This window comes from Coregonus lavaretus, assembly GCF_964263955.1.
Source record: "Coregonus lavaretus genome assembly, chromosome: 1".
Classification (NCBI taxonomy): Eukaryota; Metazoa; Chordata; class Actinopteri; order Salmoniformes; family Salmonidae; genus Coregonus; species Coregonus lavaretus.
The window spans coordinates 82600396-82627294 of record NC_139988.1 but is presented as its reverse complement, the minus strand read 5'-3'; the positions used below and the strand labels follow the sequence as shown (position 1 = coordinate 82627294).

General features: G+C 43.5%; 1 protein-coding gene across 1 annotated transcript; it reads left to right on the top strand.

The window, feature by feature from the left end:
• Positions 1-15580: 15580 nt before the first annotated feature.
• btbd16 (BTB (POZ) domain containing 16) lies at positions 15581-26524 on the top strand (the record flags this gene model as incomplete). Its single annotated transcript, XM_084167801.1, has 17 exons — positions 15581-15693; positions 15787-15844; positions 16195-16351; positions 17110-17203; positions 17640-17722; positions 18836-18964; positions 20905-21045; positions 21204-21315; positions 22433-22502; positions 22748-22878; positions 22960-23079; positions 23370-23461; positions 24898-24980; positions 25070-25144; positions 25257-25358; positions 25710-25898; positions 26204-26524. 17 exons carry the CDS (start codon positions 15581-15583, stop codon positions 26270-26272), a joined length of 1818 nt encoding a protein of 605 aa, XP_084023927.1. The 3' UTR covers positions 26273-26524.
• Positions 26525-26899: the final 375 nt, after the last annotated feature.

The window sequence follows — 26899 nt, the reverse complement described above, 5'->3', positions numbered from 1 at the left end:
CTCCCTTTCGCTTCCAACCTCACTGTCACCAAGCCGCTAGTACAGTGTGATCCAATCCGGAAGCTATATCTTTGTATGTGACAGTGAATTAGCACTGCGAAGCAGTATTCTTCGTTGTGATTCGTTCAAAAGCCAACTAGACCCAAACACCTTCGCATTTCATTGGACTGTTGGTGAGCTGTGTCCTCTTTGGGGATGTCGAAGCCATTCATGTATTGCTCATTCAGTTGTCGAAGCTCCTGGAATGTAATAAATGTACAAACTGAAGGCAAATTGGGTGCTGAAATAAATAATAAATCAACCAATCAAATTGCATTTATATGACGCTTTTTACTAGGTGCTGGCCAATATCCCAAAGGAACAATTAGCCTACAGTGACAAGAAAAACAAAAGTTGAAGACCCTATCAATTGCCAAAATCGGCCCAAAATAAAGTGCATTCTATGCTGAATAAAAATATAAACGCAACATGCAACAATTTCATTGATTTTACTGAGTTGCAGTTCATATGAGGAAATCAGTCAATTGAAATAAATAAATTAGGCCCTAATCTATGGATTTCACATGACTGGATATACCTCTGTTGGTCACAGATACAGTGGGGAGAACAAGTATTTGATACACTGCCGATTTTGCAGGTTTTCCTACTTACAAAGCATGTAGAGGTCTGTAATTTTTTATCATAGGTACACTTCAACTGTGAGAGACGGAATCTAAAACAAAAATCCAGAAAATCACATTGTATGATTTTTAAGTAATTCATTTGCATTTTATTGCATGACATAAGTATTTGATACATCAGAAAAGCAGAACTTAATATTTGGTACAGAAACCTTTGTTTGCAATTACAGAGATCATACGTTTCCTGTAGGTCTTGACCAGGTTTGCACACACTGCAGCAGGGATTTTGGCCCACTCCTCCATACAGACCTTCTCCAGATCCTTCAGGTTTCGGGGCTGTCGCTGGGCAATACGGACTTTCAGCTCCCTCCAAAGATTTTCTATTGGGTTCAGGTCTGGAGACTGGCTAGGCCACTCCAGGACCTTGAGATGCTTCTTACGGAGCCACTCCTTAGTTGCCCTGGCTGTGTGTTTCGGGTCGTTGTCATGCTGGAAGACCCAGCCACGACCCATCTTCAATGCTCTTACTGACGAAAGGAGGTTGTTGGCCAAGATCTTGCGATACATGGCCCCATCCATCCTCCCCTCAATACGGTGCAGTCGTCCTGTCCCCTTTGCAGAAAAGCATCCCCAAAGAATGATGTTTCCACCTCCATGCTTCACGGTTGGGATGGTGTTCTTGGGGTTGTACTCATCCTTCTTCTTCCTCCAAACACGGCGAGTGGAGTTTAGACCAAAAAGCTCTATTTTTGTCTCATCAGACCACATGACCTTCTCCCATTCCTCCTCTGGATCATCCAGATGGTCATTAGCAAACTTCAGATGGGCCTGGACATGCGCTCGCTTGAGCATGGGGACCTTGCGTGCGCTGCAGGATTTTAATCCATGAAGGCGTAGTGTGTTACTAATGGTTTTCTTTGAGACTGTGGTCCCAGCTCTCTTCAGGTCATTGACCAGGTCCTGCCATGTAGTTCTGGGCTGATCCCTCACCTTCCTCATGATCATTGATGCCCCACGAGGTGAGATCTTGCATGGAGCCCCAGACCGAGGTAGATTGACCGTCATCTTGAACTTCTTCCATTTTCTAATAATTGCGCCAACAGTTGTTGCCTTCTCACCAAGCTGCTTGCCTATTGTCCTGTAGCCCATCCCAGCCTTGTGCAGGTCTACGATTTTATCCCTGATGTCCTTACACAGCTCTCTGGTCTTGGCCATTGTGGAGAGGTTGGAGTCTATTTGATTGAGTGTATGGACAGGTGTCTTTTATACAGGTAACAAGTTCAAACAGGTGCAGTTAATACAGGTAATGAGTGGAGAACAGGAGGGCTTCTTAAAGAAAAACGAACAGGTTTGTGAGAGCCGGAATTCTTACTGGTTGGTAGGTGATCAAATACTTGTCATGCAATAAAATGCAAATTAATTACTTAAAAATCATACAATGTGATTTTCTAGATTCCGTCTCTCACAGTTGAAGTGTACCTATGATAAAAATGACAGACCTCTACATGCTTTGTAAGTAGGAAAACCTGCAAAATCGGCAGTGTATCAAATACTTGTTCTCCCCACTGTACCTTTAAAAAAAAATTGGGCCTCACAATGGGCCTCAGGATCTCGTCACGGTATTTATGTGCATTCAAATTGCCATCGATAAAATGCAGTTGTGTTCGTTGTCCATAGCTAATGCCTGCCCATACCATAACCCCACCGCCACCATGGGGCACTCTGTTCACAATGTTGACATCAGCAAACCACTCGCCTACACGACGCCATACATGTGGTCTGCGGTTGTGTGGCCGGTTTGGACGTACTGCCAAATTCTCTAAAACGACGTGGGAGTCGGCTTATGGTAGAGAAATTAACATTCAATTCTCTGGCAACAGCTCTGGTGGACATTCCTGCAGTCAGCATGCCAATTGCGCGCTCCCTCAAAACTTGAGACATCTGTGGCATTGTGTGGTGAGACAAAACTGAACATTTTAGAGTGGCCTTTTATTGTCCCCAGCACAAGGTGCACCTGTGTAAGGATCATGCTGGTTATTCAGTTTCTTGATATGCCACACCTGTCAGGTGGGTGGATTATCTTGGCAAAGGAGAAAAGCTCACCAACAGGGATGTAAACACATTTGTGCACAACATTTGAGATAAATAAGCTTTTTGTGCATATGAAACATTTCTGGGATCTTTTATTTCAGCTCATGAAACATGGGACCAACACTTTAAATGTTGCGTTTATATTTTTGCTCAGTGTAAAATGAAAGCCACTGGGTTTGTTTGAGTGGTAAGGTGAAAGCAACCAACACTAGATAAAAGTCGGGGGAGGTGCATCTGCGACAGAGGAAAGTTGGACACTAATGTTGTTTTCCAACAGCAAGGCTTAGATCAACATGGCAGTGTTGCCATTGTTTATAAAGTTGTTCTTTATAATGTCGAAAATAAAAATGTCTCCAACCCCCATATCACACACTCATGAACTGAAATCATATGTGTGTTCATTGTACAATCAACTACTGGGAGAGAGACTCAAATATTACATTCATTTGTATATAGGCTTTTAACTGTATGAATTATGTTTGTTCCTGTTTCAGTCATGTCTTTGGTGACATTTGCTTGGGTCAAACAAAAACACCCTAACGATTGGTAGACAATAGAGCCTACGACAATGCAGGAAAGGCTGTAGGCGGAAGTTGGTGAAGAGAAACCTCAGTCGACTGCAGTCAAAACTTGATGACCTTTGATCACATGATTTCTGTAAAGTTCATGCAGTCGCAAGTAGGCGCAAGTCAGACAATTTTTTTCTTTGAAAGGCCATGACCAACGATGGTCACCGACTTGACAAAAGTGATATGCACGAATGCACCCAAAATAGGGGAGACCATAGCCCAAGACCCCTAGAGGGCGGAGTTCTTCCTCATGTGCTATACAGCCCCACAGTGGAGGTGTCATAATACCCATAAAACCTAGCAGTCAAACAGGGAAATAGTTCAAATTGTTTTTCCACCATTCATTTTTCCCAATGGGGATTTTAGAAACACTTAAAATAAGGGCTGCGTTTCGTGTAGGCTTACCCTGGCATGATGTTTTGATAACCATTTTTACTTTCACCTCCGAAACACATAAATTCCCCTTACCTACATTTACATTTTTGTCATTTAGCAGACGCTCTTATCCAGAGCGATTTACAGTTAGTGAGTGCATACATTTTCATACTGCCCCCCCCCCGTGGGAAACGAACCCACAACCCTGGCGTTGCAAGCGCCATGCTCTACCAACTGAGCTACAGGGGACATGAATGCAGACATGAATTGACTAGGTGGATGAGTTCTTTCAAATAGTTCACCAATGTTCAGCTTCAAAATACTACACAGCACCATTTAGATTGGGAATAATTAGAACTGTGACAACCAACCACGGTCTCCCCTAGCCTGGGCATCTGCTAATGTGCGCTATGGATCCTCACTATCATCTGGGATTCATCTGGGATTAATGTGCTCCAGGCGACCGGTTCATACATAAAGCATCCTCCATTCAGGCTGCAAAGGCGTCAGTTTCCTCCTTAACTCAATTTAATCGCTTGTCGGTGGAAAATAAATTGGGGAAATATGCGTAATGTCTTAATAGAACACAATTTTCCACTGCCATTTTTTGATTTTCTGACAATTTACAGATGTTGCACACCGCATGAGTCTGTTGTTTACCCCTGGCTGAATATGATGAGCACCATCAGGAAGTAGCATTAGCCCCCCTAGCATGGTGGTGGAAAATAGTGTTTTATTAAGACAGTACGCATATCTTCCATGTTTAAAAAAAAAATCAAGTTAAGAAACCGACGCCTTTGCAGCCTGAATGGAGGATGCTTTATGTAGGAATCGGTCGCCGGGGGACACAAGTGTATTACCGGCTAGGCTGACTGCGTTCACACTTAGAGGTAATACCAAAGACAGTACAGTATGAAGATAGGCAGAAACTGCTTCTCCCAATCGAAATCCCAGATCACGCTTGAAGGCGATGTCATGGCGATGTTGACTAGCTAAGCTCATGCGCAGAAACACGTCATCGGGTCTAACGGTCGTCTCGCACCAAACTGCACATGTGCAGGCCGTCATATCAAAGGCACACCTTCGATATACAGTACAGTTGTTTTTGACAAAAATGAAAATGTGTCAGTTTGTCACTTTCATGAGGTTGGAGTAATAACATGTTCAACTACTTAAGACATTGGCTCAAATCTAGGTTGTGCCTTTACATTTAGAGAAAATTAACAACTAAGGAATAATTTTTCACTTCTCTCATTGACTTCTCAAATCACAACCCCCAGCCTGGTCTGTTTCGCAAGCGGTCCCGGAAGTCTGACGATGTGGGTTTAGAAACTCTGTGGTGATACCACAGATAGAACAAGGAGAAATATGTTTCACCCAATGTATAAAGCTGAAGCATCCGGTTGGAATTTCCACTCCCCACCAAATATGGCCGGCAGTATGGAGTGAGACGGAACTGGGACGATATTCAGCTAATTTTCTCATCAATGAATCATTTGATCTCAATACAGTTTTCTGTTCCCAAAACAAGAATCTGTTATGAACATAGTGGATTAAGTTTTGTAGACTTGACCATTTGCCAAAGTTTCTAAAAATGGTTTTGTTTAGAAGGAGCGCAAGGGCGAATTGGATAATTGCACACGAGCACTTCATAGAGTAGGCGTTTCGTAACGGAAATATGCAAATGCATGCTAGAATGCGCCAATAGGATCTTGCTAGCTCGTGCTTGGCTCTGCCCATCTCCTTGCTTGTTCTGCCCACTAAGCTTAATTTGCTCCCATTGGAAAGGACAGGCTGTGGTGTATCTTGGGTTAGTTATACAATTATTTGGTAATATAGTACCACAGTATGAGTCATAAGTGAGCTGTTGCAACTTCTCAAGGGATAAGTTCTGTGTTGGACTGTGACATTGTCCACATTTTGTTACGTTACAGCCTTATTCTAAAATTGATTAACTACTTTTTTTTTTCTCTCATCAATCTACACACAATACCCCATAATGACAAAGCAAAAACAGGTTTATAGAAATGTTTGCAAATTTATTTTTTAAAAACGACTGAAATATCACATTTACATAAGTATTCAGATCCTTTACTCAGTACTTTCTTGAAGCACCTTTGGCAGCGATTACAGCCTTGAGTCTTCTTGGGTATGACGCTACAAGTTTGGCACACCTGTATTTGGGGAGTTTCTCCCATTCTTCTCTGCAGATCCTCTCAAGCTCTGTCAGGTTAGATGGGGAGTGTCGCTGCACAGCTATTTTCAGGTCTCTCCAGAGATGTTCGATCGGGTTCAAGTCCAGGCTCTGGCTGGGCCACTCAAGGACATTCAGAGACTGTCCCGAAGCCACTCCTGCGTTGTCTTGGCTGTGTGCTTAGGGTCGTTGTCCTGTTGGAAGGTGAACCTTTGCCCCAGTCTGAGGTCCTGAGCTCTCTGTAGCAGGTTTTCATCAAGGATCTCTCTGTACTTTGCTCCGTTAATCTTTTCCACGATCCTGACTACTCCCAGTCCCTGCCGCTGAAAAACATCCCCACAGCATGATGCTGCAACCACCATGCTTCACAGTAGAGATGGTGCCAGGTTTCCTCCAGACGTGAAGCTTGGCATTCAGGCCAAAGAGTTCAATCTTAGTTTAATCAGACCAGAGAATCTTGTTGTTGAGTCTTTTAGGTGCCTTTTGCCAAACTCCAAGCGGGCTGTCATGTGCCTTTTACTGAAGAGTGGCTTCCGTCTGGCCACTCTACCATAAAGGCATGATTGGTGGAGTGCTGCAGAGATGGTTGCCCTTCTGGAAGGTTCTCCCATCTCCACAGAGGAACTCTGGAGCTCTGTCAGAGTGACCATCTGGTTCTTGGTCACCTCACTGAGGCCCCTCTCCCCCGATTGCTCAGTTTGGCCGGGCCGCCAGCTCTAGGAAGAGTCTTGGTGGTTCCAAACTTCTTTCATTTAAGAATGATGGAGGCCACTGTGTTCTTGGGGACCTTCAATGCTGCAGAAATGTTTTGGGTACCCTTCCCCAGATCTGTGCCTCGACACAATCCTGTCTCTGAGCTCTACGGAAAATTCCTTCAACCTCATGGCTTGGTTTTTGCTCTGACATTCACTGTCAAATGTGGGACCTTATATAGACAGGTGTGTGCCTTTCCAAATCATGTCCAATCAATTGAATTTACCACAGGTGGACTCCAATCAAGTTGTAGAAACATCTCAAGGATGATCAATGGAAAAAGGATGCACCTGAGCTCCATTTTGAGTCTAATAGCAAAGGGTCTGAATACTTATGTAAATACGTATTTTATTGTTTTATTTTTATACATATATAAATTAGCAAACATTTCTAAAAACCTGTTTTCGCTTTGTCATTATGGGGTATTGTGTGTAGATTGATGAGGAATTGTTTTTATTTAATACATTTTAGAATAAGGCTGTAACGTAACAAAATGTGGAAAAAGTCAAGGGGTCTGAATACTTTCCGAATGCACTGTATGCCAATTATTTGATGGTCCGACTGCATTAGTCCCTTATCAACAATAGAGTCTTGTATTGCTTGTACTGTAGGTTTGATAAATTATTATATATATTTTCAAAGAAGCATGGATCATCATTATTTGGACTGTATAGATTAATGAGCCATATCTGTTTATGGTCCAATAACATACTTAAAATCAATCTACCTTGCGGATCTGTTTGGACAATTTGCAAATTCGGATCAAAATTATTGTTAATTAATATCATCACCCCTTTTGAGTTTCTTTGCCCATGGTAGCAGTATATTCCCCCCCCAGTCCTATTTCCACACAACTTCATCTAAAATTGTTGAATGACTGATAGTCTCTTATTATTATCTGCTAAGCCATTACAATTTTAGCTGGCTAAACTTATTTCACCATTTACCATAATGAGATACAAGTTTCAATTCTATTTATCATTATGTTTGTAAACTTACCATTAAAAAGTGCCATAGTAATTGAGTGTTCATATAGCTGTACCATGATATTAGCATCGCTACTAAGTAAACCTCCAATTGTCCTCCACTATTCCACCCGCTAACCCGTCCCCCCCGTCCCCCCCCGTCCCACGTTGGGTTGTCATCCCAGTGACCGGCAGACCACTTCTATCCCCCCGGATCCCAGGGTCCCCGAGAGACCCGGGACCCATCCTTCGAAAAGAGCACACAGTGCCACCCACAGAACAGAAGCAGATCAACCACCAAAAGTATTTCCAACGCCCTCACCTCGATTTGTATTATATATAGTTATCAAAACATAAACTGTATATATAAAAAATCTTGCGTATCCTCATTTCCACAATTCACAAATAATATGCGTAATAATGTAGGCAGTTCATGCAAAGGATTGTTACCTATAACCAGTATTGCCATTACAAAGATTACATTTTTAGCAAGCAATTATTCTTTTAGAAAACATTTATTGTGATTCATCCTATTTTGTCCCTAACATCATAACCCCATAGATACAATTGTTTCCTTATAGAGTTATCAAGGGTTGTCATTCCAATTTTATTTTTTATTCTGATTCCTTTATTTTTATTTCACCGGCAGTGTTGTTGTTTTTTGGACGCATGAATCACGGTGTGAGTCATGTGTCCAAAGGAGTAATGGTAAGTGCTCGTAATGGTAAGTGCTTGTAGAAAAGAATAGTACCCACCCAAATGTACCACCATCGCCGCACAACCCTGTACCCAATGTCTAATTTGTCAAGAACACAATGCAAGAAAGCAAGTACCAACCTCTTTGTCAAGCCTACCAGTCCCCTGGGGCCCTGCAAATGTATATTGTTCACATGCCTGCCTGTAGGGAAAAAATATATATATGCTGGTAATGTTTGACAGTTACTCCAAATGGATTGAAGCCTTCCCCACATCAAATGAGGAAGCAAGGACTGTGGCTAAGTGCCTGTTACAAGACATTGTTCCACGATTTGGTGTCCCCCAAAGTTTAGATAGCGATAGGGGGACACATTTCACCTCGAAAATAATGAAAGAAATGTATGACATGATGCAAGTTAGGAGGAATATGCAAGTACCATTTCACCTGCAAAGTTCTGGACTTGTAGAACGCTATAATTGCGTTCTGAAAAATAAACTGGCAAAAATATGTGCTCAAACAGGACTTACCTGGGTGGATACGCTACCCATAGCCTGGTTTTCAATGCGTTCCAGTCTGGAATTCTGGCCTCAGTCCACATGAGGTACTGATGGCCCGTCCCATGAGGACCCCTGAATCACCACCAGCTGCAGTCCCAGATCTGCATCTGTTGGATGACACTATGATGAAGTACTGTATAGCTCTGACTAACTGTATTCAAGCTGTTCACTCACAGGTCTCTGCTGCCCAAACTCCCTCAGACGACCGTCCCCATCACGATCTCCAGCATGGAGATTGGGTAATGGTCAGGAGGCACGACAGAAGTAAATAACCTTTGAAACCCAGGTGGAAAGGATCACATCAGATCGCCCTCATCACCCCAATGGCGGTAAAGTGCTAAGGGAAAGACACCTGGATCCACGCCTCCCACTGTAAGCAAGTAGCAGTGCCAGAAGAAGATGTTACTCCTGTTACTCCTACAACCAAGTAGGGAAACTCTGTTTACCCTGGGACTCGCAGCCATTGTGGCTGTGGGCATCCTCTGGGTAGTAGCAGTCTCTGAGCGAGAAGCGGGTGAACGTGCTAGTAACCTCTCCCTGTCCTCTCTGCTCCAACGAGGCCCGGCTTCCACAGGGGGAAGGCCAGAAGTAGACGACCCCGCTGACCTGAACCTTGACCCTGATGACCCCGCCAACCTGAAGAGAAGAAAAAGAGGACATGAACATTCTGGGGTTTTCCCCGGGTCAAACACTTTCTAACAATTAACTAGTAATGTCTCTGTACTACAGAATGTATCAGATTGTTGGGTTTGTGGATGGTTACCAGACAGTAATGAGACTATGACATCAGTTGGGTTTGTGGATGGTTACCAGACAGTAATGAGACTATGACATCAGATTGTTGGGTTTGTGGATGGTTACCAGACAGTGCTGAGACTATGCCATTACTAGCGATACCCCTAGGTGTTTATGAAATATTGATGTGGACCAAAGCAGGCAGAGAGCTTGATTGGGTGGAGGATAGTGTGTTTTATATGAGAAGATTTGATTTGAATAATCCCACCTCTCTGCCCAAGCAACCCATCACCCTGGCCTACTCTCCCCCAGGTTATTTGTGTTATATAGCAAATGAAACCGGTCTCCAGTTGGGGGAAAGTCATTGTAAGTATAACCTTTCTGTCTACAATAACATAACCCTGCCCTTACTGTTGAGAAATGGAACATTCCACCCTAATATGTCATTGGCAATATGTTATAAATTTAAGGATGTCAGTGTGTATGCTAAACCTACTTCCTCAATAAATGGAACTATGTATGTGTGCGTGGGGAAAGCATACTATTATCTGCCTACGAATTGGTCAGGATCCTGCTATGCTGCCTACGTTGTTCCTGTTGAGCGTGCTACCCCAGTACCCCCAAATCACCCTTTCTCCCATTTGTATAGGAGAACCATTGTAGCTGGCCCCGCAAAACGGTTTTTCTCTGCATTACTTCCCAATGATGGTATGACAACGGAGCTTGATTCCATTCGAGAACTAGCCAATGAGTTAGAAAGAATGGGGAATGCTACTGCCACTGCTTTGGAAGCTTGTAGCTACACGTACCATGGTCTTACAAAATGGATTGGCTTTGGATATTTCAGAACTAAGAACGGATATAGCCCCTGGTTCTCCTCAGACTTGACTGCCCTTGACCAGCACAAAAACAACCTGTGGCGTACTGCATTAGCATCGAACAGCCCCCGCGATATGCAACTTTTTAGGGAAGTCAGGAACCAATATACACAATCAGTTAGGAAAGCAAAGGCTAGCTTTTTCAAACAGAAATTTGCAACCTGTAGCACTAACTCCAAAAGGTTTTGGGACACTGTAAAGTCCATGGAAAATAAGAGCACCTACTCCCAACTGCCCACTGCACTGAGGCTAGAAAACACTGTCACCACCGATAAATCTACAATAATCGAGAATTTCAACAAGTATTTTTCTACGGCTGGCCATGCTTTCCACCTGGCTACCACTACCCCGGCCACCAGCTCTGCACCCCCCCCCCCCCCCCCCCCCGCTTCTCCTTCACACAAATTCAGACAGCTGATGTTCTGAAAGAGCTGATAAACCAACTACTTCTCAGATAGAGTTCAATGTGTCAAATCGGAGGGCCTGTTGTCTGGACCTCTGGCCGTCTCTATCGGGGTGCCACAGGGTTCAATTCTCGGGCCGACTCTATTCTCTGTGTATATCAATGATGTTGCTCTTGCTGCTGGTGAAGCTCGGATCCACCTCTATGCGGACGACACCATTTTGTATACATCTGGCCCTTCATTGGACACTGTGTTAACAAACCTCCAAACGAGCTTCAACGCCATACAACACTCCTTCTGTAGCCTCCATCTGCTCTTAAACGCTAGTAAAACTAAATGCATGCTCTTCAACCGAACGCTGCTTGCACCCGCCCACCCGACTAGAATCACTACTCTCGGCGGGTCTGACCTAGAGTATGTGGACATCTACAAATACCTAGGTGTCTGGTTAGACTGTAAACTCTCCTTCCAGACTCACATTAAGCATCTCCAATCAAAAGTTAGATCTAGAAACGGCTTCCTATTTTGCAACAAAGCCTCCTTCACTCATGCTGCCAAACATGCCCTCGTAAAACTGACTATCCTACCGATCCTTGACTTCGGCGATGTCATTTACAAAATAGCCTCCAACACTCTACTCAGCAAATTGGATGTAGTCTATCACAGTGCCATCCGTTTTGTCACCAAAGCCCCATATACTACCCACCATTGTGACCTGTACGCTGTCGTTGGCTGGCCCTCACTACATATTCGTCGCCAAACCCACTGGCTCCAGGTCATCTATAAATCACTGCTAGGCAAATCCCTGTCTTACCTTAGCTCACTGGTCACCATAGCAACACCCACCCGTAGTCTGCGCTCCAGCAGGTATATGTCACTGGTCATCCCCAAAGCCAACACCTCCTTTGGCCGCCATTCCTTCCAGTTCTCTGCTGCCAATGACTGGAACGTACTGCAAAAATCTCTGAAGCTGGAGACTCTTATCTCCCTCACTAACTTTAAGCGTCAGTTGTCAGAGCAGCTTACCGATCACTGCACCTGTACACAGCCATTCTGAAATTAGCCCACCCAACTACCTCATCCCCATATTGTTATTTATTTTGCTAATTTGTACCCCAGTATCTCTATTTGCACATCATCTTTTGCACATCTATCATTCCAGTGTTAATACAAAATTTTAACTATTTTGCACTATGGCCTATTTATTGCCTTACCTCCATAACTTACTACATTCGCACACACTGTATATATATTTTCTGTTTGTATTTTTTACTTTATGTTTTGTTTACCCCATATGTAACTCTGTGTTGATGTTTTTATCGCACTGCTTTGCTTTATCTTGGCCAGATCGCAGTTGTAAATGAGAACTTGTTCTCAACTGGCTTACCTTGTTAAATAAAGGTGAAGAAGGGGGGGGGGGGGGGGGGGGGGGGACAGAGTGTTGTATTTACATCCCAGATTCCTCCATTGGGGTTGCTAAGTCTGTGGCCACTATCAGACAGGTGGTAGCTACTGTAAACAAGCGAGATAACGAGTGGGGTTGGGATCTGTTTACATGGGTGAAAACTAGCCTGGGAAACATTAGAACTCTCGTGTTGCAAGGTCTCCTAGGCCTGGTTGGAGTCCTTGTGCTATCATTCTGCCTGTTCTCATGCCTGACGACCTTGGTGAGGAGATTGTGTGAAACAGCAGTCTCTCCTCCCCACCAGATGGTCATGACCACCGAAGTCAACTTGAATGACCTGATGGATCTCGCCACTGTTTCACCCTTTATTGGGGATCCTTATTGCCCTATTGGAGACGATAGTGCCTACTGCCATGGAAATGACCCCGATCCCTATGAACCCCCTTTTCCCTGGATTGTTATTATTAAATTACATTTTCGGAGTTTCATTCAGACCACCCCTTTCTGTGTAAAATGCAAATTTCCCAGCAACCAGAAGGTTTTCAATTCTGTCTGACAACAGCTCAGATACTCTATGTCATGTATGATGATGACTATCTTTTCCATGGCATCAAAGGGGGTATTGTGGAGGCAGAATTTGGGGTGAGCTGTTGTAACTTCTCAAGGGATATGTTCTGTGTTGGACTGTGATGTTATGCCTTTCATAGACTCCTGGTATGTCTGCTACCTAACACAAGGCCATTGTGTTCCGGAACTGTTGCTTCTATTAAAATAACTGTTGTGTAAGCAATATGATTGTATTATTAACTCCCACTATTTAAGGGACATGTAACCATTTATTCATGGAGTTCTTCCCTGTGAAATCAGAGGTGGATCTCGCCTGCAGCTGCTTGTATTAAATATGTTTCTATTATATAATAATAATAAATAATAATAATAATAATATGCCATTTAGCAGACGCTTTTATCCAAAGCGACTTACAGTCATCATTAAATAGTCTTTGCATTAATCTTTGAATCGAATTTACCACAACAATACCCATAAAATCTAGCGGTCAAACAGGGAAATGGTTCCAATAATTTTTCCACCATTCCTTTTTCCCATTGGGGATTGGTATTTTCTTTGTTAAAGTTGGAATCAGCAGTAGAGGGAAACCGCACCACTGGCCGCCCCACCATCATTGTTATTGTTATTGTTGCCGAGCGGAGGAGCATCCCGCAGCATGGTAAAACAAAAACCTGCACATATTGACAGAGTGGAAAAAAACTGGGTTCGTTGTTTGCAGTAACTTTTTGTTGTTGTTGTAATATTGCAAACGGATGTGGCTGTTTCACCATTAAGGATTCCAGCTTTAATGTTGGAATTATTGAAGTATCCATGAACAATTATGTTTGTTGAAAAGTGGAAAGGGAGAGCTATATTTCAAACCAATTTCTGAGTTCCTAGGTCAAGCCATGTGGTAACTTGCATCTTAATTAACATTGGGCGGGGGAGATTGTGGATTGTTTTCACATGGAATGTTGGGATGGTTGTCACTATCAAAACCATTATAATAAATCACAGTTTACCCACCTTTTTTACCTGACAGTTTACCCACCTTTAGCAGAAAAATGCATTGAAGGTATAAGAAGCATTACTTTTTTCACTGTGAGTTTACCCACCTATTTTTTACCACTTCATCCCAGATTAAATCCCAATATATTTTGTGCTAGTGCTACTCTTCCTTGCCTGTCTCTCACACACATATTTTTTATGTCACACACCCACACACGCACACATGTGCAAATACATGCATACACACACAAATTTACTCAAAATGTAATATTATATCCTCACTGCATAAAATGCTGAATTTTGTTAGGAATATCGTTCGATCAAAGAAAGTATATTTCTAAGACTGTGTGCTGTATTGCTTCATTTCCTGTTTCAAAGGGAATAGTTACTAGCAAACATTGTGACAACCAACCCCATACTGTGTGACATTCAACCCCGCAATCGGGCTTGTTGTCACAAGTGGACAGGGTATGTTTGATGGCTTATAACTCCATGTTGGGATAAAAGTGTAACAACCAACCGGGGTCTCCCCTACCATTCAGTAGGCTTGTTGAAAATGTCTCCACCTGTCCTAGAAAAGTCTAGGCCACCATCAAATAAGTGAAAGTTTGAAGGCATAGTTTGATGGACCAGTTGCATTAAATTATGCCTCCCATCAGAACACGCTCACCAGATACCTCATAGGAGCATCATTCCTCAGAATATTTTTTTGTGAAATAGTCAATGTTATTTTTTAAATGTCTGGTTGATGGTCATGTGGGCAGGTACGTTTTCAACGTAAATATTTACTGCTGTAGGTTCCCATGCACCTTGCTGACTAAACTCAACTCCATGATGTACTTACAGTACTTCATACATTACATAAATATTTACTGTATTTACAATATTTACTGTTGTAGATTCCCATGTACCTTGTTGACTAAACTCAACTCCACGATGTACTTCCGTTGATGTGAAGTACATCGTGGAATTTAGTTTAATCAGCACTCAGCAACCATGCACCCGGCCCGATTTATAGATTTTATTTAACCTTTATTTTATCAGGGAGTCATACAGTATAGATATTCCGTAGCCTCTTCGATGTGGGAGACCTGGAGCCTAGAGGCGACATGTAACCTACATATGAGATTATGTCTTACATTTGATGTGTGAAGTTTTATTGTATACACACCCACTGGGTGCATCATGCACGTAAATGTAATTTGATTTGAAATGTGAATTTGGGTATGTGTGCACTTCTATTCTGTTTGACCTGACGAAGATCCAGCTAGGTGGAAATGTTGTTATTTTCAAATTAATTGATACCGAGAGGTGATTAACTTGGACATAATATCTCTCACTCAATTAATTTCTGTACTGACTGGAGTTGTTGGGCCCATAGATTGTGACTTGCAATTGAAAGTAAAATTAATTCACTGCCATCTACTTTGACGTCTTTTTGATGTTGGGCCTAATGTATAGGAATAGACGTAATCTCTCTTGGACAGATTCACGTGTAAACGACGAAGTGACCATTTTCGCGACAATTTTACTTCTGGGTAACGGAGATTAGCCTAGACTTGATCCCTGAGATAATATGGCAACACAGATCAATTCAATTTCAATGGTTAAGGAATGGAACCGTGGGCCGGACCGTGCGTGCGTAATAATCACCTGTCACATTAAGAACATCTTGATTCTCTGTGGAAGGACAGATTTTGACAGTTTTTTGCCACCAGAGTCACACTTTCCAAACTGTCCTTTTTCTGTCTCTGGTGTGAGAGGGGATCCCGAAAGGCAACGATGACGCATATATTGCCTATGGATGGAGGTGGATGCAGCTCGGGCAACACCATTGGAAAAATCTTCGGAAACCCTCTATTTCCTAGGGGTGTGACGTCTGGGTTTCAGCCCGTGTAAGTCAGAAGACATATAAATACATAACTCTGTGATTAACCGTTATTTACGTAATGTTACTAAATACACATTCCCGGTCTTGCTGTTCATAGATCAGTGTTGAAGGCTCCCGTCAAGGCATTCCGAGGCCATGTGTTCCTGGAGAGAATGGTGAGAGACATGTTGTAGAATTATCCTCCCCAGTACTGATAGTTCGACATTTTTCTTTTACTTCTAGCAGGGTAGTTGAAGGACTAGGATAGAACAACGTTTATTGCTGTGTCAAATTGAGGTGGTTAGAGATACATCGTAAATGTCCTAATCCTGACAGCCAACCAATGATTTATAGTAATCAGTCTTTACCCACGTTCCATTGGAGAGCTGCATGAGCTGGTGCATGAAGGGACTATAGGGATAAGATTAGCATGAATGTGTACCTAACATTTCTATCTTAACCATATGGTCATGGGTATTTTTTCTATCTTATCTTATTATTTTGACTGGTTATTATTTGTGTCCAGCTGTCTGCCTCGTCACATGGCCGTCAACGGAGACAAGCAGGCCACACCAACCGCTGGCAGCTGCACCACCCCCTTGGCAGTGACCTGCTGGGGCAAGCACAAGTTGAGAGAACCATGAGAGTGGGCATCAACACATCACTCAGGACCATAAGGACAGGTGTGTGTGTGTGTGTGTGTGTGTGTGTGTGTGTGTGTGTGTGTGTGTGTGTGTGACACCTATGTGTTACAGTTTGACAGAAGTGTTTACATTTATTATCCTAAGATAAAGGTCTTGAAGGGTACAGTATGAAGATTAGTTGAGGTTGGCAGAGGGCCTTGGTTCTTCAAGGAGGTACTCCTCCTATGTTACCACAGAGCTCTAAGCCAGCCAAAATCTGTACGTGGCATGCTGTGTCCACAGTGCCAAAGTCAGCGTGACCCAGCCAAGAGCCCTGCCTACCAGGAGGGGTGCTAGACCCGATTGGTGCCAACCACGCCAACCTGGTGTTGAGAAACTGGCAAAGTTGTGGGGAGATTGGCACCTGGAGAGATCTGACAGCAGCCGGTTTCCAACTAGACTGGCAGTGCCATCCCAGAGACAATTAGGCCTTTGACATCTTCCAGATACGCTGTGTGCATCTGTGAGAGCAGAGGAGAGTCACTGGGGAAAACAATCGCAGAGAAACTAAACTATTAGGAATACTTTGTAAAGGTTAAGTTGAACATGAGAGGTTTTTATTCAGCACTGATCATTTGGGGGGCTTTTACAGTATCACAACAATTTCAATGCAAATCCATCATTGCACCTCCAAACTTAACATGAAAGTCTGCTATTGTTAGTGTCACAGAGTCGCACGTGTCTACTGTTGAGTCCAAAACCTCCTTGTGTATTACCCCTCTCCACACCCCACCCCTCCCTCTCTGTTTGTTTTCCAGCTGACTCTCCACAGCCCTGCACTCATGATGAGCCCCCCCTGCCACGGCTTACCCTCCTAGCGAGCACCAGCCTGCCCAGAAGCCCCAGACACTGGTACGCTGCCAGGCCCACAAGGGCACACACTGACAACCATAGAGAAGGAGAGACAGAGGGAGGACAGTTGATCAGACATTTGGGGCCTGCTGCCAGCCGCATGCAACCAGTATGGAGCAGGCTGCATGCCACATTGGAACATGATTATCTTTAATTTGGTCTGCTTTTGTGCGGAGCACAATGGCCACCATAAAGGGGGCAAACCCACCTGTAGAGTTGGTGAGATGGTCACGCTGGGAGCATTTGGGCTGGACGGGAGGGGTGACTTCTGATGGGGACAAAATGGTTGTGTTTTGAAGGGCTCACCTTGTGTTTGTTCGCTTTTTCAAGTGGCAGACAAGAGTGTGATGATTTTACATTTAATAAGTCTTTACCGTTTAGAGTTTTCAATTTGTGTGCTTATGATGATGTGTTTTTGTGTGTATTTGTTATGTAGTGTGCCAGGTTATCCCAGCAAGGCTACTCCAGAGGATCTGTTCTACCTCCTGTCCCGCAGTGTTGTCCATTACAACCAACCAGGTTTTTCTTCTTCGTCCGTCTGTCCGTCTGTTCCTCTCTTTCTGTCTCTCTTCCCCCCCCTCTCTCTCTCCCGCTTTCTCTCAGTCTCTCCCGCTTTCTCTCTCTCACTTTGTCTCTCTCTCCCTTTCCTTCTTCCTCTCTATCCTGCTCTCTCTCTGTCTCTTTCTCTTTCTCTCTCTCTCTCTCTCTCTCTCTCTCTCTCTCTCTCTCTCTCTCTCTCTCTCTCTCTCTCTCTCTCTCTCTCTCTCTCTCTCTCAATTTTCAATTCAATTTGCTTTATTGGCATGACGAAACAATGTACATATTGCCAAAGCTTACTTTGGAGATTTACAATATTAACATAATTAAAAGAATAGTCATCAATATTGTCAACGGGACAACAGTAACAACAATAATCAAGGGTCAAAATAACCATACATTGAACAATAACAATAACAATAAGCATAGAGGACATGCGCAGGTTGGTTGGTCTGTCAGACACTGCCCCTCATCTTATGGCAGGCAGCAATGTAGTGCGCTGCCAACCCACAGCTCTCTGCGTCCACCCCAACAGGACGGGTAGCCTAGAGAGGTCTTTGAAACCTTGAATAAGGGTTTCAAATTTGGGGAAATGACACTAATTGTTTTATATTTTTTACATTTTGTCAGGAAATGCAGCTCTGTCTCTCTCTCTTTCTCTCTCTCTCTCTATTACTCTCTCTCTCTCCCTCTTTCTCTCTCTCTCTCGCTCTCTCCCTCTTTCTCTCTCGCTCTCTCTCTCCCCTCTTTCTATTTCTCTCTCTCCCCTCTTTCTCTCTCTCTCGCTCTCTCTCCCTCTTTCCCTCTCTCTCTCCTTATTTCTCTCTCCATGAATGTTGTTTCCATTTATTTTCTCAACTCTTGCCCTTTTTAAAGAGGTGAAATATGTTATGTACCCTTTTAAAAGTAAAGCAACAAAATGCTTGGAGGGTGCTGTCTCACTGAAAGGTTGACGACCCCCAGTTGAAAAATGTGCCAAGAAAGGTCATGATACCGTAGCAGTGGGAGCAGTCAACAAACGTGACGTCAACAACAACACCAACAACAACTTGCCTGGCTCAGTGTCTTGTCTGTTTGTTGTCAATGTGTTGTCAGACGTGGTGTTGGAGTGCCTGGGAAGCCAGTGGGAGCTGCACTGCGCTAATCTCACCAAATCAGGCACCCTGAGCGACCTCTACATGTCAACCAGACAGCAGAGGGCAACGGGCCTTCAGGACAGAGCAGGTGCACCGCTTAAATGTGTCTCCCAGGGGCCAGAGTTGATCTGAGTACAGTATCTCTGCATCTCTTACTGACTTTGCCATACTTTTTAGCGTTATCTGTGCTGAGTGTTGGAGATAAGAGTATTACAGCCCTAATGTCTCTGCATCCTCTCTCTGGTCCTATCTGTTGTGGGAGACAGACTTCCCAGCTAGCACATTTGGCTCCTTGGAAGTTGTGGGAACGTACACGGATCCCCTACCAGATTAAACCCACCCCAACCCCCCCATTCTCCAACAGAGCCCCACCCCAATACCAGACTTAAAGCAGGCAGGATATAGAATTTTAGTAATTTGATCAAATAACAAAAAAAGTGAAGATATAATCAAACAAAAAGTAAAGAACAGTAAAAATAGTGATACAAATTCTAATTTGGGTATGTTTATGGAGTTGTGGGTCCATGTCTTCCATGTCTAACTGGGTCCATGTCTTCTACAAAGGATAGGAAAGGTTGCCAGATATTATAAAATGTAATTGCAGATCCCCTAACGGACTAGCACATTTTCTCTAGCTTGAGATGTTGCATAACTTCCTTTATCCAATGGTTAAAAGTAGGAGGAAACTGATCCTTCCACTTAAATAGTATAAGACGTCTAGCTAGAAGAGTAGTAAATGCCAGCATGTTGCCCATAGAGCTGTTTAGAGGGGCCTCCTGTGGTGCCACTCCCAATAATGCAATAAAGGTTTTATAGGTCTCACCAGTATATTAGAAAACTTCTCAAAAATGGATATCCAGATATCTGTCACTTTCGGGCATGTCCAAACCATGTGCACTAAAGTAGCAGGAGCCTGCTTACGTCGGTCATAAGTGGGATCTATTTCTGGTCTTATCTTGGATAATTTTGCCTTTGACCAATGCAGCCGATGAACTATTTTTGATCTCTCTTAGACAAAACAGATGAAGAATGTATTCTCTGAAGCATATTCTGCCAAAATTCATCTGAAAGTTGCTCACCTAAATCATCTTCCCATTGGTTCTTAAGAGAGCATCAAATAATTTGTTAAATATATATTTTTTATATTTACAGGGGTCCTAAAATTCCAAATCAAATAGCTAAATGATCGTTGGTATGACCTTCTTAAAACAATTCCATATGTTAGCTTGGAGCCCCGGATGGGCCCCGGGCCCTTAGATCTTATAGAAACATGAAGAAACTTGTAGGAAATGTTAGAAGCGTTGTTTTTTAATGTTCTCTGAACTATTTGAGAAAATTCCTAATGTCAAATCAGTTGGCGAACATTCCTAGAACATTACCAAAATTGAAATTAAATGTCACCATGTTTGAACATTTAGGAAGCGTTCTGTTAAGTAATGAAATACCAAGAAAAGAACTTGTTTTTTGTCAAGTTCCTTAAATGTGCTGAGAATGTTCCAAAGCCAAGCAACTGTCCTGCACCATTCCCATAGCATTGTGAGAAGGTTGTACGCAAAATAACCATAGGACAACCACGCTCTCACCAAGTTCTAAGAAACATATGGTTCTCAGAACTAAATGTGCTAGCTGTGTTAGTGCCAAATGCTTGTCCTATGAGGACATTTTTTGGAAACTTGTGAGGAATGAGCACCTCTATGTAATGTTTTATAGAGACAATCCGGAATTCAGACAACTTCATCAGTCCCTTCTGTAAAGACATACCGTATGTGATTAGATTATTGGGCTTGTTCTCCCCCAGCATATTGGTCTCATTTTTCTCATTCAGGAAATAAAACCAATAAATTGGACCTTTCAAGTGTTGTGTAGTTGATGTTTTCTTGATGTTTTTCTTTTTTTCACTTATTATTGCAATATTTGCATCTTAGGTGTATCTTTAAGTGTGTGTTTGTGTACAGTTGTGTAAATATCTGTCATCTGATTACTTCAGACATACAGTAGTTGTAACCTGTCTCTTCTTGCATGGACCAGGCAGTGGTAAGAGTGGGAGAGACAAGTCACGCAGCCGACCAGGTAGCAGCAACTCCAGCAGAGACAAACAGAATGGGAAGAAACCCACAGGCCCCCTGGTCCTCCAACTCTCTGTGAAAGACGCCACCATCACCAAAGAGGGTAGCTACAAGAATCATACACTCATAACATACATCCAAGACAAATTTCCCCTCGGGGACAATAAAGTAAATCCTAACTCCCATTCGGTTCAATCACAGTTCATGTACCCATATCGCTCATACAGTATACTGACGGCTGATGAATGAAATTTCCCCCAGCCCTCTCCTTTGCCCTCAGGACCCTCTATAACCCAGAGGCATGTCCTGAACACTGGGGAGAGGGGGTGCTCTCTACCGCTGCCCTGCTGGGCCTGCCACACCTTTTCCAGAGGTGAGCCAGACTACCACACCACACTACTAGTCCTGGGGAACCCATAGGAGTGCATATTTGTAGCACTAATACACCTGATTGAACTAATCAAGTGCTTGATGAGTAGTTGAATCTGACATGCTAGTGCTGGGTTAGAACAAATATGTGCACCCCTGTGGGTCACCAAGTTCCATGTTTGAACGTCACTACGCCTCACTGTCAAGCAACACCGCTGGGAGGAACACCGTGCTGTAAAACAATGCTGTGGCGTGCAAAAACAGGCCATCACTCAGCCAAAACCGATTAATCCTGTTTTCAACAAAAACAAGGTCAAGGAGGAACAGGAATGAACTTTTCCCTGCTTGTAGACATGTATGTCACGTTGGATAACTTATGATACTATGATGACTCCAGAATACACACCCATCTGTTGTGGGACCTAAGTTGGCCCAGTTGAAGTGGTTGATTCATGTCCATGAGAGGGTGGGGATGGGTTTGAATGAGATGAATCCATGTCAACATTGGCTGTATTTCCTCAGTGTACTGTAAGCATGAAATCATCAACGCGCTTACAAGTGTCCCACCCAGTCACTTAGTCACCCTGGCGGCCCACATAAAAAAATCACTACAGTTTACTATAGAATACTACAGTACTTACTATAGAATTCTGTAGCAAACTGTAGTATATTGTAGAATACTATACTACACACTGTAATATCCCTTGATCATGTGTAGTATTTACTATTGAATGTTGTAGTATACTGTAGAATACTATAGTAAATACTACAGTATTATCCACACAAAAAACACAGAAATGTCAGTAAAAACACTACAGTCCACAAAAACACTGTTTTTTTTGCTATAGTAAATACTACAGTATTTAACTTGCATATACCCATTCCCCTCCCCCATATCCCAATTTGTGCCACCCGTGAGTGAGAAACCTACATGCCAAGTATAGACCATATAGTGTTTCTTATAGCAAACTGTAAACACTACAGTAAAGTCCACAGTAAAGTCCACAAAAACACTACAGTATTCCTACCATAGTATACACTATAGTATTGTTTCGTGTGTGTATCGTAAATAAAGCAAAAGTTTATTATGAGGTGACAGACAATAAGTGTGTGATTGACAGGTGCCTAACAGAGATGATAAATAAGATCAGCTCCTCCACTGTTTGTATCTTTCATCGCATGTCCTGCAAGGTAAGCTGGGGTAGATCGTACTAGCTTGTGGTGTGGAGTGGTTCTAAAAGTTACTGCTCGGAAATATACACTAGGGGGAGTCAAATCTCCTCAAACACATAAATGCACTGCTGTCTGAATATGTCCATCCACGTTTGTCTATGTTGTTGTCTGTATGTGACGTTTTGCATGATGGTATATGTTTTTGTGTGTGTGTGTGTGTGTGTGTGTGTGTGTGTGTTTGCCTATTTTTCCGTGTGGTTCAGTTTAAGGAAACCAGTCTTCAGAGAGCGTGTGAGCGATGGCTGGAGCTTTACCTGGTGACTGAGTTGACATGTTTCATCTACCTAAGAGACTTGCCCTTTGAACTCCTCCACAAGACCCTAAGCTCACCCAGGTAGCTGCTAGAGTAAGGTCAAACTTAAACAACACCCTATTCTAGTCATAACTCACAATGTTGGTTTTCTATGGCCTCCAGGGTCTTTGCTGACTGTGAGTACCAGCTCCTGAAGACAGTGCTGTACTGGGTGTTCCTACAGTTCAACCCTGCAGCTCAGATCCTTCCCTCCCATAGGATCATTATGACCTTCTTCTCCAGGTACAGGTCACACAGGGCTCAAGGTGGTAGTCATCAGGCGTAAGTTTAATTGTATTTCTGTTTAAGTGGAGGGAATTCGTAGACTCCTGTCCGTGAGTAGCATGTTTGTTCTGTTTGTTTGAACATTGATTCTGGTAGACATGTAACTACAAGCCCCACAAGATTATCTCTAGTTATTTATTCTCTCTCTCTCTCTCTCTCTCTCTCTCTCTCTCTCTCTCTCTCTCTCTCTCTCTCTCTCTCTCTCTCTCTCTCTCTCTCTCTTTATATATATATATCTCTTCCTCCAGTTGGCCGAGGGCTGGCGTCTTCTTGGAACAGCCTGTGGGACAGAGGTTCACCGTTCTATTCCGGGCCCTTCGCTTACATGGCGTCACTCAACGTGAGTGGCAACGCCAAGGCCATCGACTTTTCACACCTCGATGACATAACACTAAAACAGTCTGTTTTTCTCTTGTTATGTTTATTTGTTACGTTTATTTGTTAAGTTTGAGTATTAATTCATGTTCACAAGGCCTTTCATAGTGCAATCTGTTCATCATTACTATGTCGCAATGGTGGAAGGAGAAGGACTCTAAACTAAAGCCAGACCTATTGGCCGCGGCCTCAGTATGTGACTACATCACTCTGGCGCCCGTGTCCGAACCATCATGCAGCTGGAGACACATAAAATGTGTTGCTGCGGGTGCCTGCGGAGCAGCGGTCCATAGTAGAGAAGCCCGTTTTAAAACCAGAATGATATTAAAGAACCACGCAACGTGACTCTAACCTCTCAGTATGATTCTGATAAGCAGATCTGTGAAAACCATACACAGTACACACACTGGGCCAAGCCTAAGTGGGCACACTCTGTGGTAGAGAAATCAGAATTAGCTAAGTAACATAGATAATTAAGATGTCTTATCGGCAGAATATGCTTATATGATTGAACTGTCGAACTCTTGATATTAGAATGTCTCCTTTCGGACTCTGGTGTTGGCAGCTGCACTTCCTCCCTGATATGGGCCTCAGTCACCTGGGGCCCAGAGAGGGGAGAAGTCAGGCTTGTCTATCACATGTCCCTGTTGCTATGCAGAATATCAGAAAGAGAATAAGGCAAAGGAGGTCAGAAGGAAACATTGTTTCCATATGTGAGAATACGTGTTTTTACCTATTGCGGACCATGTGAAGGGATGGCGTGAGTAATGGGAACCAATCAAATGTCTCCATAATGTCTGTGTGTCATTCACCCCCTCCTTTGGCCTTGGGGGAGATTGTTCTCTCTCCTGTTTAGTGGCTGGAACCATTGTACGTCATCTCTGATGTTGCACCTATCCTGAGATGGTATATAACCCAGAGGCTCACTCCACTCAGTGGGCTCTCACTCTATTCACTTTGGTGTGGGTATTGTGACCAGCTCCCTTATCGATACGTTTTTTAATGAAGTGAAAATTCTGATGGTGATTGACCTTGTCTCTCCTCATTATTGATTAAAATATCCACCACAGCTCCCAGGCAAATAACACGTTTTCATCCTTTGCTTAGATTCCTGGAATCTGATTCATTCTGAAACTCTGCAGATATCTTTTCGTTTTTATTGACTTGAGGAACTGAATGTATTAGTTAACATTAAATGCATTTCAGACCAGTTGCAATAGATTATCATAGGTGGGTTATGATTATGTTTAGGTATTACATGGTAACCGTTAACTGTTCTCATGTAGTTGCTTTTGAATTGTTAGGCATTCATGTGTGTGAGTGTGAAAGGGTAAATGTGAGTGATATTATGGCGTGTGAGTGTTTGCTTGATGGCAAACCCTAACCTTTGACACCCTCCAGGAGCCCATCTAGAGGAGATGCAGCAGATCCATGTCTTTCCTCAGTCCTGGCTGCTCCTCATCTTCTCCAAGCACTACTACACTGTGAGTTCATGTAGACAGGCACGCCTAAGAGTATAAGAGGATCATTGGGCAAACATATTGTCTTTCTCCATCGTTCGCCCCCATCCCAGCTCCACAGTGGAGGAGACATGCAAGTAACAGATTTCTCACAACAAGCAGTGCGCTTTGGCATGGTCATTGAGAGGGTAAGCTTAACTCACTTAACTCTGTAACTACCTTACTTGGCAAAATGGCGCAAGGTGAAAATGAATCGGTTGTGTAAGTCATTGGCGCTATTGTCTTGGTGTCGTCCTACAGGAGCCTCAGTACTGCACGCAAACCATTGGACTTTATGGCTTCTACTTCCTGCTTAAAGCAGCCAGCATGGGAGAGCCGGACTCACATGGCTTCTCTCTGCAGGTCAGGGTGCATCAACACTGTGTCTGCATCTCAAATCGGGATATTTGCTCTCGAGTGCCTATGGCAAGGTTCAGAGGAGGCTGGTGGGAGGAGCTATAGGAGGACAGGCTCATGGTAAAGACTGGAATGGAATAAATGGAACGGTATCAAACACACCAAACATGGAAACCACATGTTTGACTCCGTTCCATAAATTCCATTCCAGCCATTACAATGAGCCCGTCCTCCTATAGCTCCTCTCACCAGCCTCCTCTGTCAAGGTTATACGTAATAACCAGCAGATACATTACACCAAGTAAACATAGCATAGACTGCCGGATGAATGGCTGTGTACCTGTGTGTCCACTGCAGAGACTGAGACACTGGGACCCTGCCATGTCTGTGCGGGCGTGTGAAAGGCACCCTTTCAGTATGATGACAGAGCGGGCCGTGTCCTATCAGATCAACGTGCAGGCCCAAATGCACGGCCAGTGGCAGGAGTTCAACAGTGGTCCCATCAGCCAGGAGTTTGGCCTGAGCAAGCGCACCTGCAAGAGCCAGGTATGGAGGGAGGATGGCTTGATGCAGGAACAGGGAGGAGGGAGTTGGTGGCTGGGTGATTTCAGGACAGGAGATAGAGTCTAGTACTTTCATTCTATATGAGTACTGCAATGTCTTGATTTCTCACATTAGTTGGATACAAGTAAATTGCTATTTCTGTGGGGAAAATGTAGCTTAAACAAAGAAACTTCAAGAGGATTGACTCGAATACTAGCTAACAGGGCATTGTATTCCTATTTCTGTTGTAGTTAGAGGGTTCTACTAGCTTAGTGCTGAACTGCTGTAACTCTTCCCTCTGTGTGCAGGTGTTTAAAGTGAGGGGCCTCAGCTTGCCCATCTTTGTGACCTTCGCCCTGGCCTTCCCTGCAGTCTGATCCCCTGCCAGAGTGTCTCCATGGTACCACATGTAAACATCACACTTCTTATCTGATTAAAAGTATCCAGATGTATCCAGGAGGACTTGTCTTAGTGGGGTAGCCTTGATAGAAAAGAAGCTAGTCTCTGAAGTGGCTATCTGTTAGGCACGCAGCCTGTTTTAACCCAAGCCAAACTCAACGCTCTGCCCGTTGACCAAAGCAGGTAAAAGAGCGGTCTGGGACGTTTGCTTCTTCCAGTGAGACAGGTCATGGTCTATCGAGGTAAAAGGGACACAATTATAGTAATATGATTCATGCACTTTCACATCACTTGGCAGTATGAGACTGTGTCCCAAATGGCACCCTATTCCCTATATAGTGCACTACATTTGACCTGAGTCCTATGGGTCCTGGTCAAAAGTAGTGCACTATAAAGGGAATAGGGTGCCACTTGGGATGTAGTCTGTGCCAGCTGTAATGTATTGTAACCACAAGGGGCGTTGCAAACCCTCTCCTGGAAGAGAGCTCTTTGAAGGCAGTTGTTGGCCTATAGGTTGTCTGGAGGCTTTATAACTGTTGCTCCTTGTGGTTCAGGTCCCTACTCAACCAGGAAGCAGAGTATTACGTTTCTCTGTGTCCGAAAAA